The sequence below is a fragment of the Trichosurus vulpecula genome, chromosome 4 (genome assembly GCF_011100635.1).
Source record: "Trichosurus vulpecula isolate mTriVul1 chromosome 4, mTriVul1.pri, whole genome shotgun sequence".
Taxonomy (NCBI): Eukaryota; Metazoa; Chordata; class Mammalia; order Diprotodontia; family Phalangeridae; genus Trichosurus; species Trichosurus vulpecula.
In genome coordinates, this window is record NC_050576.1 from 145,372,255 (window position 1) to 145,388,975 (window position 16,721).

The 16,721-nt window shown below is 38.3% G+C and overlaps 1 protein-coding gene across 1 annotated transcript in view; it reads right to left on the reverse strand.

Annotated features, from left to right (window-relative positions):
- Positions 1 to 16,721, reverse strand: part of ACTN2 (actinin alpha 2) — a 96,658-nt gene that overhangs the window by 38,220 nt on the left and 41,717 nt on the right. Inside the window, exons 2-5 of the mRNA XM_036753709.1 lie at positions 9,253 to 9,367; positions 7,482 to 7,601; positions 6,412 to 6,498; positions 215 to 302 (exon numbers count right to left, since the gene is read on the reverse strand). Coding sequence (XP_036609604.1) covers positions 215 to 302; positions 6,412 to 6,498; positions 7,482 to 7,601; positions 9,253 to 9,367 — 410 coding nt within the window. The remainder of the gene's footprint in view (positions 1 to 214; positions 303 to 6,411; positions 6,499 to 7,481; positions 7,602 to 9,252; positions 9,368 to 16,721) is intronic.

The following is a 16,721-nucleotide window of genomic DNA, read 5'->3' on the forward strand; positions in this document are numbered from 1 at the left end:
CTACTCCAAAAAAATTAACCTTGTTTGATGAGATTTGTATTTCTTGATGCAAAATTTTGCTCCCAGACAAAACTGGACATCAGAAATTCTGTATTCATAGAAAACATTTTTCCCATCTCTGGAGGAAAGGAAAATGCTAGTATGAATAAACATTCACTCTCCCCACCACCCATTGATTCTAATACAATTTTTAAAAAGGATCTTGATCTCTTACCTAGTGTGGAAATTCTGAATATTCACATTCCTATAAGGGGCAGTTTTCCTCTGGCACCAGAGAAGCAGACCTTCTTTAGCAGAGGTTTCTGTAATAAAAACCAGAAAAAAGTGTACAGAGGGGAAAAAAAATCACAACTGGGTTCACAAGGCTCAACATCAGCACCACTACTGAAACAAAGACCTCTGGGGTCGCTAATGACAAAAGCTGGAACCACTGCTAACATTTTCTAACAGACAAGGATCACAAGAACTTTAGACTCAGGCTGTTCGTTCTCCTGCAAATATTACAATACAACAAAGGAATGATATAAAGGGAATTTAGGATCAGCAGCAGGAGGTCTATGATAGGAAATATAAAGAACTTAACTTTAGAGAAATTAACAACTTCCTAGGGCTTCCAAAATCTGCAAATAAGCCCACACCAGTAGTTCTGCATTGCTGGGAGATACAAGTTAAATTAGGATACAGTCATCTACTGCTACTGGATATTAGGTAAACTGGAAACATGGTTACAATACCTAGTCCAAGAACAAATGATCTTAGGGTTCTTAGTGTGCGCTCATCATTGTCCCAAGACTCTCCTGCTGGAAGCGACCTAAGATGTTACTTTCAACTCTCTTAAATTACAGATGAGAAGTCTGAGGCCCAGAGAAGGGAGGCAAATTGTTAAAGGCCAAACATTAAGTGGCAGAGGCAGGATTCAAACCCCTACATCCAACATTCTTTCCGGCATACTATGCACCTTCCATGATATACCAAGGAAGCAACACCTATTTGGGGACAGTTCTCCTCACCCCATCCATGATGTTCCTTTCATAAATGGATAGACCTACCTCTAATTTTTATAATAAGAGGTAAACCTATCTTTTTAAAAAATTATTTAAAATATTCTGTTGAAGGAGACCATATCCCCCAAAATTATTCAGGTGTAATCTTTTTTTTAAAGAGAATATCATTAGAAAATTATATTTGTGAAAAATCCTTTCATTTAAATGGTAAACTCACAGAGGGTTACAGTGAGCTCATTAAAGAATAATGACTCCATAAAATCTAAATTACCAAGGTAATTTGTTAACAACTGTGCTGAAGGCTAAAAAGAGTCTGACTAAAGAAGGGTTTTATGCTTTGTTTTTTATATTTAATTGTTGGTTAGTTGTTTTGAGAAAAGTCTGTCTAATAAACATACCCTATAAAATTCTAGAAAATGCCATGTAGTAATTTGACAGATTGTACTTAAGTTATTAAGCAAGATCCCGAGTTATAACACTTTTGGCACTCTAATTTTCCTTCAGGTCAGTCACATATGGATGATGTCATTAATATGTAATCTTTAAAATGTGGTAAAATCTTAGTGGATTAATAATGTAACTATTTAAAATTTGTGATGACTCAGATGTTTGATGGGCCGATATTTATCTTGTACCATCTCATTTAATAAGGGTTTCCTAGGTGAGATAATGCAATAATAAAAACACAATTACAGGTGAAACAGTATTTTAAGTAGGTGAAAATGTTCATGTAGGTTTTTAAAAAGTTATTTATATATGGAACAATCAATAGAATCACAGTAAATCAGAGCTAAAAGGGACCTTGGAGACATTTTACAAATGAGCAAATATAGTAGACCAAAAAAGGGAAAGTGAATTACCCAAGAGCACAGAGCTAACAGGTAACAGAGGTGAAAAATGAACCCAGATCTTAGCCTGCTTTTCATTCAATCCTATTGCCTCCCTACTTAGAGAAACTATAAATTGAACTTGATAAATCATCCTTATTTATTTAGCCAGATCTAAAAAGAGTCATACTTTTCCTACTTTGGCTGGAATTGTTCTATGTCCTTTAAGAAAAGGTTATTTTCTTTAAGGATTTTATGCAATTTACTAATTTTATTAAATTTTATTTATAATTTATATAAATTATTAATTTTATACAGAGATACAGCACTCTTCTCCCCTTACCTACAGAAATTTGAACCACATGAGGATAGTCTGCTCAGTAGCATCAGTGTAGCAATGTACAGCCCCCATGGAAGGGCATAAGAGGCTCCAAATGGACACTGAGGCACCATGGATTGCAAGAAGCTTGTCCTTGTGTTCGTGTGGCTTGAAGGGAGGAGGAATAGACAACTCTAGACCTTTTCTCCCCCAACCCTTCTTCAAGGGAGACTTTCATTCCTGCCAGGAGGGGAAGCAGGAGGTTGGGCCAGAAGCCACTCTGCTCTGCTCCAAGGCTGGGTGGTTACTGGGTTAGAGGTATAGCTATACCTACCAGCACATGACTAGATTCCATGGCCAGACAGATAAATCCTAAGTGCCCTAGGAATAGACATGCACCCCTTCACTCTCCCTGCCCAGATCAACCTGCCTACTTCTAGCCCAGTGCACATAAGCCACCTTTGTAGAGATGGGACCCGGCAACAACTTTAGCAGATGCCGTATAGCCTAGGCAGCTAGGTGGCACAGTGGATGGAGTGATAGACAGGAAGTCAGGAAGACCAGAGTTCAAATCCAGCTTTAGTCTCTTAATAGTTGTGTGACTCTAGGCAGGTCATTTAGCCTCTGTCTCAGTTTCCTCACTGTAAAAGGGGGATAATAATAACAGATACCTCAGGGGGTTGTGGTGAGGATCAAACAAGATAGTAACCCTGCGAGGTAGGGCTGTTGAGAAAGTAGGGGCTGCAATAACAGCTAGCATTTACGTCATTTATATACAGCCTAAAAGTTTGCCAATCCACTTTACAAACCTGAAAGCACCATATAAAGGCTAGCTATTACTGTTACTTTACTACATGTTCAGGAGCCACAGCCGACTGAAGACCCAGAAAACAAAGTTTTCACCAACAAAGACAATGTCAAATGGCTCATATTAGGCACAAATACAGTTTTATCAATGGAAATGGCATTTAAAAATATGTATTACCATTTGCTTTGCCACTGCACCCTAAGGACCACTGGGCTTTTCCATCTAACTTACACATGTGGATTGTCTCTCCTATTACAATGTGAGCTCTCTGAGAACAAAGACTGACTGTCTTGCCTTCTTTCTCTTTTCTTTTTTGAGAGAGGATGGCAAGGCAATTGGGGTTAAGTGACTTGCCAAAGGTCACACAGCTAGTAAGTGTGTCAAGTGCCTGAGGCTGGATTTGAACTCAGGTCCTCCTGACTCCAGGGCTACTGCTCTATTTGCTACACCACCTAGCTGCCCCCTATCTTGCTTTTCTATGTATGTATTTAGTGTTTATTTAGTACAGTGCTTTGCATAGAGTTAAGAGCCTAATAAATGTTTTTTTGTTCATTCATTCATTCATTTATACCCTTGCTGCCTAAAAACACAATCATATTTCATCCAACCTCAAAAAACCCCTCACTACAGCCTACTATCCTGCCTAGCTATTGTGCACCGGACCTCTCTTCTTCTCTCTGCTCAAATGCTTGAAAGTTATCTACACTCAGTGACTCCACTTCTTCTTTCACTGTCTTCTAAAATCACCGCAATCTAGCTTCTGACTTCACCAAGCAACTACTCTCTCCTAAAACTATTCTCTCCTAAATAAGCAGTGATGTCTTAATTACCAAATGTAATGGCCTTTTCTTACTCCTCACTCTTCTTGACCTCTCTGAACCATTTGATAGGGTGGATTTTGTCCAATTGGATACTTTCTTCTCTTTGGGTCTTCATGATACTGCCTTCCTTTAGTCCTCCTCCATGAGTGATTATTCCCTCTTAACTCCCTTTGCTAGCTCTTCAGACTCTTCTCACTTAACAGAGGGTTTTCCATAAAATAGCATCCTATGCCTTTTTCTCTTTTCTCTCTATACCACATAACTTGGTGATCTCATCAGTTCCCACGGGTTCAATTATCATCTCTCTGCTGATAATTCTCAGATCTATACATCCAACTCTAGTCTCTCTTCTTAATTCTCATCCCACATCTCAAACTGTCTACTGGACATTTCAAACTATATTTTCTATGGGCATCTCAAACTTAACATATCCAAATCAGAACTCATCTTTCCCATAAAACCTGTCCTCTTTCCCAACTATAACTGTTGAGGGCACTACCAACCTCTCAGTCTCCCAAATTCACAACCTTGTCATCCTCCTCAGTTCCTCACTCTCACTCATCCCACGTATCACTAAATATTGTCATTTCTACCTGAACAACATCTCTCTATATCCTCTTCTCTCCAATGACTGGTCGCCATGCCAGTTCAGGCCCTTAACACCTCTTGCCTGGACTATTGGAATAGCCTTCTAATTGGTCTTCCCACCTCAACTTTCTCCCTTCTCCAAACTACTAAAGCATAGGTCTGCCCATGTCACTTTCCCTGCTCTAAAAACTCTAGCTTCCTATTACCTTCAAGATCAAATAGAAAGTCCTCCCCACAATCTGGCCCCTTCCTACCCTTCTAGTCTTCTCACACTTTGCTCTCCTCCATTTACTCTTTGGACCAATAATACCAGCCTATATTTGCTGTTCTTTGCACATGACACTCCATCTACCATCTCCATGCATTTGAACTGGCTGTCCCCTCATTCCTGGAGCGCTTACCTTTCTTACCTCCACCTCTTGTCATCTCTGACTTCTTTTAAGACTCGGTTCAAGTATCACCTTCTGCAAGAGGCCTTCCTGTTCTCCCTGGCTACTTGAGCCTCTCCTTCTAAGGTTACCTTCCTCCTCATCTGTAGGTATTTTATATGAAATTGTTTATATGTTGTCTCCCCGTTACTATGTAAGCTCCTTGAGGCAAGGTATTTTCACATTTCTGCCTTTCTCCAAGCACAACTTCTAGGAACATGGTAAGTGTTTAATAAATACTTGCTAATTAATTGATTGTTGTACCTACGCAAAGGTATTCAACATCTTGAAGAGTAACCCAAACTCTACTGGAAACACTTTGAGAGCAAGGACTGTGCCCCATATCCCAAAGTGCCCATGATAGTGCCTTGAAGGTATTCAGTAAATATCTGATTAATAACTAGAAAGGGTTAGCACTAGAAGATGTCCTAGCACTCTGCTAGAACATGAAAGTGAAAAGTTGGAGCTCCAATGTGTAGTTCAGGGCTGTCCAACCTTAGGTTTTTATCGAAACAATAGACAATGTATTTTGATTTGCCATTTTAGTGAGAGATCTGTAGTAGCTCGGCTTCATTTACTTAAGCATCTGTGTAAATTTCTATGCTTGTAGGCAGGCCGCATAAATTGTACTGCAGGCTGCATTTTGGACAGCCCTGGTGTAGTTAATGAAGACAGGTCAAGTTAAGTCATGGATGTGGAATAAATAGGAAATCTCCTCAAACAGACCTGTTGCTGGTTAGACAGCTGGTGATTTCAGGCTAAATAGGAAATCTATTTTGAGAGAAATCAACTTAACACCTTTTAGCAGTAATGAATAGATCAAAATATTTATAAATTGAGTGGGAGTAAAAGACTAGTGATTTTCATCTTCACTGGAGATTCAAAGCTTTAAAATGTCCTTATTGTGAAGCAGTGATGGCTAGGGAGAGAGCCACCACAAAAAGTTGAGATTCTGTTATGAAAGGAAGACTTGATTTTCAACAAATTCTTTTTGTTTTAGTTGTAAACCCAAATAATTCAAGCAAATAGCTATAAATTCATTACGCTTATTTGTAATCCTATAATAAACATTCAATAAGCTAAATATCTGTACATTTTCCTAGCTACTATTTGTGCTCTGAACATACCACTAATTCTTTCCACAAAGACTCCACCCCCAGGAATGACATAGCACTGCTCAAGCCCAGCCCAACAACAGTTATTATTTATATTGCACTTTAAGGTTTGCAAAATGCTTTACATCTAGCATCTCATTTGTTCTCCACAACAACTCTGCAAGCTAGGTGCTATTATTACCCCCGTTTTACAGATGAGGAAACTAAGGCTCAGAGAAGATAAGTAAGTAGCCTAGAGTCACACAGCTAGTAAGTGTCTGAAGCTGGATGTAAACTCTGGTCTTCCTGATTCCAAGTCCAGCACTCTATCTACTTTGACACCTAGCTGCCCAAGGCAAATATAACCATAAAGCAGAATGGTCATGTTCCTAAATAGGTACGATCTTGTAACTGACTCTTTGGCTTTAGAAAACAAAATTCAGTTTGTAGAATACATTTCATTTTCACCACTTGCCACAATTTTTTTTTTTACATATTCAGGTTATCTCCCATATACTTTACCTTCCACTGAAATATCCTGGATAGCAAAGCGAAGGATGATGGTCCAGATCATACCCAGAGTCATTTTCACATTGCCATCAACAATTTCTGTAGACAAGGAAAAAAACCACATTAAAAACAAACTCTACAACATTAACTGAACATACTTACTATCGCACTCTTTCAACAGCGATGCCTACAATTACATCCGAGAATGAAAAGAAATGTCACATTTCTATAGGCCCACCGGTATACTTATATAATCCTTATGTCTTCAAATGTCTGGTACTGGGGTCCAAATTCCTCAGCCCCTGGATGAATTCAGAATTGACTCAAAAGCACAAATCTTGCAGATATATTTGACTGAAATCAACCAATTAATTTATCAACTTCTAAGAATCCATTAGGAAAAATGTTCAACAATCAGACACGGAACCATGCTATCTTTATCTAGACTCTGCTAGGCCTTAACTGGCCACTGGGGTCAATGACCAACAGTGCAAGGCATTTTCAGTTTCTGGCAGCATATATATACAGACATACATAGATACATACATATGTGTGTATCTATATATGTATATGTATATGTGTGTGTGTATATACATATACATATATATATATATATATTTAACCATTAATAAGGGAATGCCAATAAGCATTTATCCATACCTACTATGTACTAGGTATTGTTTTAAGTACATTTTACAAATATCATCTTCTATCATGATCCTTACAATAGCCCTGCCAGGCAGGTGCTATCATTATTCCCATTTTACAGTTGAGGAAACTGAGGCACACAGCGATTAAATGACTTGCCCAGGGTCACATATCTAGTGTCTGAGGTCGGATTTGAACTCAGGTAGGTCTTCCCGATTCTAAGCCCAGTGTTCACTCCACTCACTGCGCCACCAGCTGCCCCTACTCTGGTAATATTTTACATTTAGTAATTTTACATTTAGTATTACATTTAGTATTTTTACATTTAGTATTAGGTAGTATTTTACATTATATTTTACATTTGTATATTTTTTGAACCCTTTCATCTCTCACTTTGCCCTCACAAACTCCATGAGATTAGTGCCTCAGCTTACCTTCAGCACCAATGGACACCAGTTTCACACCCTTACTGGCTATGTAATCCAGGGCCTTATTGACGTTGGCAATTTTGTGGAAGCGCATTTTTCCTCGGTCAGGTTTGGACAACCTTTCACCTGTGAGGGAAAAAAATGGCACAGACACAGACTACTGGTTACACCAGGCTATAAACCCAAGATAATAAAACTCAGAATCCAAGCTTTCTTAAAGAAAATTTTATTGGCAGGATTCTAATGACCACTTTTTGGTTCTTTGAACCAAACCAAAAGGAAAAAATAACCTGCAACATGAAATCAGCTGTTCTAATCCCAGGAAGCCAACCAATCAGTCATTTTCAAATAAAATGGATTTCAAGATAAAGTAGGCTTTTGAAACCTATTACTGAAGTTTGGTTTGAAATACTGAGGCTCTTTGTTGAGAGAGTTAGGGTTGTGCCACAGAATCATTCTAAGTTGCAGGCTGGCCTTGGGAGAAACCAAAAAGGCCTAAATTCAGTTTCCTGAGCTAACTACCAAGAACTGACATTTATTCCAGTGACATCAGTAGCCAGTATATGGAGACATGTGCATTGACAGGAAATCTACCTTAATCTCTCATGGTCACAATTCCTTAACTATAAATTTGAAGTCTTTAAAACCAAAGTCAGAAATACGAATTATAAGACCAAAATAGTCTCAAAGTAGCTTATGCTCACTTATTCAGCATTAACCTAACAATTAAATATGGGCTCTGTAAGAAATTTTATCTATTCCACAGGCATAGCATCTAAGCTGCAGCCTTAAGTGTGGCATGAGGACTATCTTCCCTTGGAACCAGGATATTTAAAGAGTCAGGTACCTTCCACAAAACATGACCGGGCCTCATGCGTTCCTGTGTTTGCCCCTCCATACAGGCACTCTAGTCACACATGTTCCCTATGTAAAAAATTGTATGTGCCTACTCTGGCCACATGTTCCCAATACAAATACCCCTCCATGTACTTCTTAACAATATGCCTCTCTACACATGTTCCCTAAGCATGTTTATACTCTTCCCACCGTGTGAGAAAGATACCCCAGGTCTATGAGAGATATATTCTACTGTTAATTTTCTTACCACTCTATTTACTATAATGCCTTTGCTTCAAGGGGGAAAAAGTATGTAAATTCTAGCTATATACATTCTAGCATCATGAAGAACTGAGGGCCAGGAAAGCAGCAAGGGTGGGTTGGGGGGACATGGTATCACTTCTTCTTGTTTTTCCAAGTAGGAGACCTAAATATTACTCTGAAAAGGAAAAACTAGGATATGAGTTTACAGTAGAATTTAGCTAGCTTTCAGGATAGATAAAGATCTCCAGGAAGACAAGACCTTTGCCAAAGAGTAATTTCTAATATTGCAATTACAAAGTTTGAATACCTTCAAAGGAAAGCACTCAGTAAGTTCATCCTGTAACAGACAGAAAAACTAATTCAACTACATGGTTTACACAGTGCTTTCCTCAAAACAACCCTCTAAGGCATGTAACAAGTAGTTTCTCTATTTTACAGATGAGGAAACCAAGGATCACTGTATGTAAGGATCACTATGATTTCTGGCAATCCAAAAATCCAAAAAGCTATTACGTCTCACATGTAAGATATGAACCAGATCAGAGCCAAGGTTTGAACCTATACCTCAAGGAGATACATCCAGAGCTCTTTTCACTCAAGTGATAACACACTGAGTTAAGTATGTAGAAGACAGAAGCATTAGGAGTATAACTATGAAAACTGCTTTACCACCAACCTGAAATGACTTCCAAAAGAAGCATGAGTTTAAGGCCATTCCTGAAATCCTCTTCAATGTTCTCAATCTGGGTACCAGCTTTTCTTAGATGAGAATTGCACCACGCAGTAAATGTCTGGAAGATAAAACAAACATTTGTCAAAACGACAATCAGAAAATTACCTTTTGAAAGCTAGCCAACCTCACACATATTCTGAGGAAGGCAAAGAGGACTTTGGGTCCTGTTCGGTCTTCTAAAAGAGGAAAAGGAACATGAAAGAAACAAGTAAAATTGAAGCCTTAAGGCAAGTACTTAATAACGTTTGCTCGTCTGATGAAATACCCAGAACTCTTACCTGAACTTTAAAAGACTATCACCATTGGCTTATTCATATCTTGCCTTCAATAGTCACCCCCATGGTAAGTAATGGCTTTTTCTGCCTTTAACTTCACAAGCACTTTGTGCCTTTTTGAAATATTTGTCGCACACTATTTTATATTATGGTTATGCATCATATTCCCCAGTTAGAGCCTAACCAACACGGAGCCTTATTTTAACAGGTCTTATCTTAAATTTTGTATCAAACCTAGACCTACCACAATGTTCCACATTTAATAAATGTTGAATTTTGTTGTTTATATTCTCTACTTAGAGTTTTATCTCATCAACTATAGTTCTTAATGATAAAGATTTGAAATCTCTTCCACTCCTATGTTTCCCTTATAACTCAAGTCAGTCAGTCAACAAGCATTTTTTAATCATTTGCTATGTGCCAAGCACCCAGCTAACTGCTGGAGAGGAAGATAACACTGTCTTTGCCCTTAGGGAGCTCACATTCCATGGGGAGACAACATTCACACAGTTGTCTAAAGAGTGGATGGAAAGTAATCTCAAAAAGATACCAAGAAAGGAGAGAAAGGTTTGAGCTGAGTCTTGAAGAAAACAGGGAAGCCAGCAGGTAGCCAAGAGGAGGGAGAGCATTCTAGACATGGAGGACAGCCAGCGAGAAAGGCATGGACATGGGAAATGGAGTGTCAAGTGGGAGGAGGAGCAAGCAGGCCAGCTGGCTTATAGAGTTAGAGGAGGGGAGTAAAGTGAAGGAAAGTTAGAAAGATAAGAAGGGGCCAGGTTAAGAAGGGTTTCTAATGCAAAACAGGGAACTTTATATTTTATCCTTGAGAAAACAGAGAGCCACTGGAGTTATTAAGAATGGAGACCTACTATGGTCTCCTAGAAAGGTTAGACCTACTATGCATGCTGCAAGTAAAATGCTTTTGTTCCTTAAGTGGAATTAGATTCCTTCTCTTATGCAAATTCCAATATAACTTGTTAGGTACATCTAAGCATACTTTATCTGGAGCTTTTATTAGCTTGGCAACTTCCAATGAAATGGGAAAATCCCTCTTCCCAGATTTTGGGGTGAGAGATTGAAAGAGAAATTTGCCAATGCCTCAGAAGGTGAAACTCAAGAGTATATTGTGTTCACAATTGTTACACATAGTTATTAGGGTTAAATAGGCTTTTGTGTGCTGGCCCGGGAACCAGCCACTACATATAAAACTTTCTACAAGAACAAATAGTATTCTGAAGCCAAACTACTAACTTACAGTGAACGTCTCAAACACATTAGTTTATAAATTGAATCCTGCCCATATAATGAAATGGGGATAAAATAATCCATATCATTCTCTGCTCTAGAAAGCAAGGAAAAAAAACCACTTTGTGTGTACTCTATGTAGATCTCAGCTTAGTGCAGGTGGTCTAAGAAGTATTTGAGGTAGCTAGCTAAACAGTGCAATGAATAGAGAACTGGCCCTGGAATCAAGAAGACCAGAGTTCAAATTCAGCCTCAGATACCTATCCAAGGGAGTGACCTTGGGCAAGTCACTTAACCTCTATCTCACTTTCCTCATGTGCAAAATGGGGATGGTAATAATACCTACCTCCTAGGGTTATTATGAGGCTAACATGAAATAATATTTGTAAAATACACAGTGACTGGCACATAGTAGGCACTTAATATATGCTTGTTTCCTTCTTCCTTGAGTTCCTACGAAGAAGTTATTAAGATTATCATAAGTTATTTGACTGCCTGCAAAATATATATTTTTACATTGATTTGAAATTTCTGCAGATTGCATGAATGAGCAGGCTGCAACATAACACCAATCAAGAATTGCTTAAGAAACATGACATAAAGGGACAAGCATGTCAGCAAAGAGCTGCATGTCTAGAAAAAAATGTTGGTCAATATTTGGTAAGAGGTAACAATAACTGATGGGCCGGCTGAGTACTACACCGGTATCTATGCAATGTCAAAAGAGCCTCTAACACCATGGATGGAGGATGTATGGGGAAGATGGACAAGAGTTACACAGAAGAGATCAATGATCCAAAGTGCTAAAGGCGAAATCTTCAGAAAAATAGCACTCTATATATCATTAGGTGGCATCCAAAGTTATTTTGTTTATTTTTCAAGCTTCCTTTTTACTTGGCTTCCACTTATGAACCATTTCCTGCCAAAACAGGATTAGAAACACAGCAGGCAGCTGTTGACTGAGAATGTAAACTCCCCCTAGTCTCACAGCAGCTGCTGGTCTCAAGAACAAAGTGCTAGCCTAGCATATTAAATGGAAAAAAAAAGATGTAGTGTAAAGACTGGACAAGGCAATCAACCTCTCAAGAAACAAACTCTAAATAAGATATAACAAGATAGGAGCTGAATCTTGTTAAAACAAAAATTTTAAAACAGCTTAAATAAAATAAAGGGATTTCCAAGTCTTGGCCAATATGTTAGCAGTCCTTTGCATTTCATGGTTATTTAACTTTACGAAAGGCAGCTAAACCAGTAACAGTTCAGTGGTTTCTTCTAAGAAACACTTAAGAGTTAAACTTTGCTTCTGTCTAGGAGAAAATGTGCAACCCATTTGCTATAGTTAAGTATGAAATACTCAAAGCCCTTTAAAAATAACCTTAAACTTTAAATACATTTCTAGTTAATGACACTCACATGAATGGTATTGCCTAGACTCCTTCTAAGGAAACATGGATTAAAATGGGGGTGGGAGGGAGAAGCAAGAGAGTAGATAGTTGTAACTATAAAGGCATCAATTTTTTACTCAGTTTTACTGACAAGTGATGACCTATGCACACCACTTAGTCATGTAAATCTTTTAATGTAACCTTGAAAATAAATGGTACTGGAAACATTACTAAAATCAACTGGCGAAGTTGGCATCACCACAAAAACCCATGAAAATAATGTTAGTGTACTGATCCCCAGGGTGAGCCTTTAAGAGTCTCTTTGAGCCTACTACAGGTAGAAGTCATAATTAAGGTAATCATTTCTTACTTAGCTGTTAATATCTAGGAAGATTAAACTAAAAGGTCAATGTACTTAGCTAAGTTGAACCTAATGAAGTTTAAATACATTTAATTAGTATCCCCACATGCCAATATAACTTTGAGTGACTAGTAACTAACAAAACACAAACATGAGAAAGGACTTCAACAGCTCCATACTACAAAATAAACCTGGGGGGTGGCAGGGGAAGATTATGTGCCAGCACAGGGTTTAATTACCATTTTACTTAAAGTAAAATGAATTGCTCAGTCCAGGATGGAGAGACTGTCCCCACATGTATTTGCCCTGGCCCACCAATCCTACCACTGTTTAAAAGAATGTGTTTATAATCTGCTATTCCCTGCTAAATGAGCCTGGGAGACATGGGTAAGATAGAGGGCCTGGTAGCCTGGCTAAACTCAAGCATTAGGTCTAATAGACAAATGCTTCTAGCAAGCCTCTTTGCTTTGGGGGTCTCTGTAGTCATCAGGAATCTAGTTTTGGTCTTTCCAGTCAAATAGGACACAATAGAGACTAATTAGGGTGTAATAATCTTCAGGAGTTTCCTTCAATGATAGTTTGGAAGAAATCTTTATCTACCATATTATGTGACACTTTTCCACATTCTCTCAAAAGTTAACCAGATAGGCTCCACCCACCATTCTAGAGGCCTTCCCAAATTTCTCCTAACACTGAGAGGAGACCAGTGAAGCACTCTGGCTGTTCACCTGTTATCCCTTGTTCTTCTCATATGACCAGATCGTCTTCTCTCCCTGCCACACAATTCCTTGATGGTGCCCTTTATTCCTGTTTTTCTTTTTTTTGTTGGTTCAGAATTCCTCGTTGGTTATGTGTTAGAGCCTGCTCACACCCACTTTGTGCCTCTCCACTGCCCTCATCTGATATCCGGTACTCATCTTTAATTCTTCAGAGGCAGTGTGGATCCCTATCTCTCTTCTGTATAGTGAGGCTAATAAAATCTTACTACTGAAAAGATGGGCCTTTGCTTTCATGGGAGGCTAGGGTGGGGGTCAGCAAAAGAATTTTTGCAACCTTAGAAAATATCTAGGCCTTCCTTCTTTACATATTTATGTCTTCCTTCTTTTCTGTTCTAGGTCCAGCTCACACTTTCCATCCCAGATGCACTTACTGTTGGATAAGCTTAAATGCATGTCGAAATCTGGAAAACAGACATTCCTCATCCACTTGATCTTTCCTGTTTATATGGACATGGCAAACTCTTTTAAGAAGTTACAGATCTCTTCTAGAGGTCCTGCAACTTTATGCATTCTACACAATGTCAGCCACACACAGAAATATCTAGACCACTGGTGTCACACTCAAATAGAAAGGGATCCCTATTAGCCGCATAATTGAGTTAGAAAACCAGAAATTAAAATTATCTGTTGTATCACATATATTTTTTTATTTTGCAAAGCATTTCCCAACTACATTTTAGTCTGATTCAGGCCCCCTTCAGGAGTTCTGAAGGCCAAGTGAGGGCTTAGACTAGAGTTTGATACTTCTGATCTGGATGACCTCACCATTAACAGAGACTCCTCTTCAATCTGTACTCTATATCTCTTTCAAGAGGGCAAATAACTTTGTTGAGAGTATACATCTTCCTATTTTTATACCTCACTTGATATAAATAATCAGTAGGTCATTAAATAGGGTTATTTTTACCAAGGAATACTGGAAGACCTCGATATATGAAGACAGACAACTTACCTCAAAATAACTTATACGGTGGTTTTTTATTCCACTGAATCAAATACTTGTTTGTAATGAACAAACCATAAGTGCAATGCAATCTTATATTCGCTAAAGTTTTCAATTAATTGTAAAATAATAAAGGTGTGGTCCATTGTTGAATATTGTTTGGAAAAGATTGCTTGCTCCCTATTAATACACTCATTGGGGATACCCTAGAGCAGAGTTGGAGAACCTGCGGCCTCGAGGCCACATGTGGCCCTCTAGGTCCTCAAATGTTGCCCTTTGACTTCACAGAACACATCCCCTTAATAAAAGGAATTGTTCTGTGAAGTTTGGATTCAGTCAAAGGGTGACACTTAAAGACCTACAGGGCCACATGTGGCCTCAAAGCTGCAGGTTCCCCACCCTGCCCTAGGGTTATATATAGAGATCTCTCTCAAAGATTTTTGTATGGACATGAAAATTAGCATATAAATTGGAAGGGAAAAAAGAAAGAAGGGAAAGGACAAGAAAAAAGGAAAGAAAGAAAAATTTCAGCATTCTCAACAAAGGAATATTTGTTGGGAAGGTATATGGGATTTAACCCTACTGAAAAATTACTACTTGAATTTTTCAGAAAACAAAGTCTAAATATTCTTCCTTCCTCTCTTTATGGTTACATGTATCTATAAAGTCTATGGAGGACAGGAGATCAGATGAGAGTAGAGAAGAGGAAAGGAGAGAGAAGGACAAGGGAGGAGAGAGAAGGGGGAGAGAAGAGGAGGAAAGGAGAGGATCCTCTGGTGGTTAACCTGATGTAATTCAATAGGAATTTATTGAGTACCTGCTAGGTACAAGGCACTATACCCCACATTAAATAGGCTGGTCCTTCAAACACAGATAGTCTGTCATCTAGTTTCAACTTAAAAGTTCCTCCACCTTAGCAAGCATTGCCAAAGCTTGTATTCCTTTGTCAATACCTTTGAAACTCAGCTTCTCTTCCACATCAGGAAGATGTAAACTCTTTGAAGAAGTCAAGAACTCCTTAAGAATTTCAACCTATTCTGGGCTCTGATTGGTAAGGATTCACCATGCCCTGTAGCCTTTAAGTATACCCTAAGCCCTCATCCTGCTTTTTAATTGATAGGAGAATAGTGATCAAAGCAACACTACCGTCTGCCAATTATCATTCGGACTCCCTAATGACCACTCCCCTATTTTCGCAGTCTGGTCCTCCTAAAATGTAAGTACCTTGAGCATAGTGACTGTCTTGTTTGTATTTGTATCTCCAGCCCTTAGCACAGTGCCTGGCACTAACAAGAAGTTGCTAGATGTTTTTCACTCATTTGTTCGCTACTTCATTCAAGAAATTGTTTTGAAATGCTTCTACAAAAATAGAGATGAGCATTACTATCTCTTTACTCATATCAATTGTCCAACTACTGGAAAGGACAATTTGATTGATCTATACAGGGTATGACACCCTATATTACTAAACATTCACACATACACAAAAATGGTGGTTCTATAATGGCAATCTGGACTACTTTATTTTTCTGGACTTTCCATGGACTCAGGGCATATTGATGAAGTGAAAACACTCCAGCAAGTGGTGTGGGTCAAGATAAATACAAAAATAGTGATACTCTGGGAACCTGAAGACTTAGTTTCACATGATTAAGCTGAAGGGAGCCTTGTCTCCTCTTCATTCCAGAAAAAGGACCTAGAGCTCAATAGCTTTCACCCCCTGCTTTTGTCCTTCCAAAAGCTACTTGATTTTGAAATCATAACTAACAAAAAATAAGTTTTCTATAAATATCTGGTAACAAAAATTGATGTCCCTATTTTGCAAAGGGTGAACTTCAATTAAAAGAAGTCTTCCATAAGAAAGCAAAGATATAAAAAGAACTAAGCTTTAATACCCTAGGCCCATAGCCTCTTAACCATAAGAGCACAATGCTTTCCTCTAAGAAAATAATAGAATATAAAAAATAATATGGCCAATACACTTGAAGGCAGCTGTTATTTACACAATCTATCATTTACCACTCAATGGAAAAAACTTAGAGTCACTCTCTCAATAAGACACAGTGTCATCTATTTCAGCTCTTTGAATGAGGAACTCTATAATGTCTTCTGGGATCTTTATTTTCTTCTCTGGACATACAGAAAAACTTATCAAACCTGGAGAGTATTAGGTGAGGGATGTTTCAGTGTTATGGCACAATAGGCTATCTATCAGTGTATATTTCTGTAATTAGTAGGAATAAATTTTAAAAGGTAGAATTAAAAAAAACATATTTCCTATCTTGCAAGCCATATTTATAAAAGTTAGCATTTATATAGTGACTAAGATTTTATAATGTGTTTAAAAACAACCCCATCCAATAGATATTATCATTATCCTCATTTTATAGGTACAGAGGCTGAGGCTCAGAGTTTAAATGACTT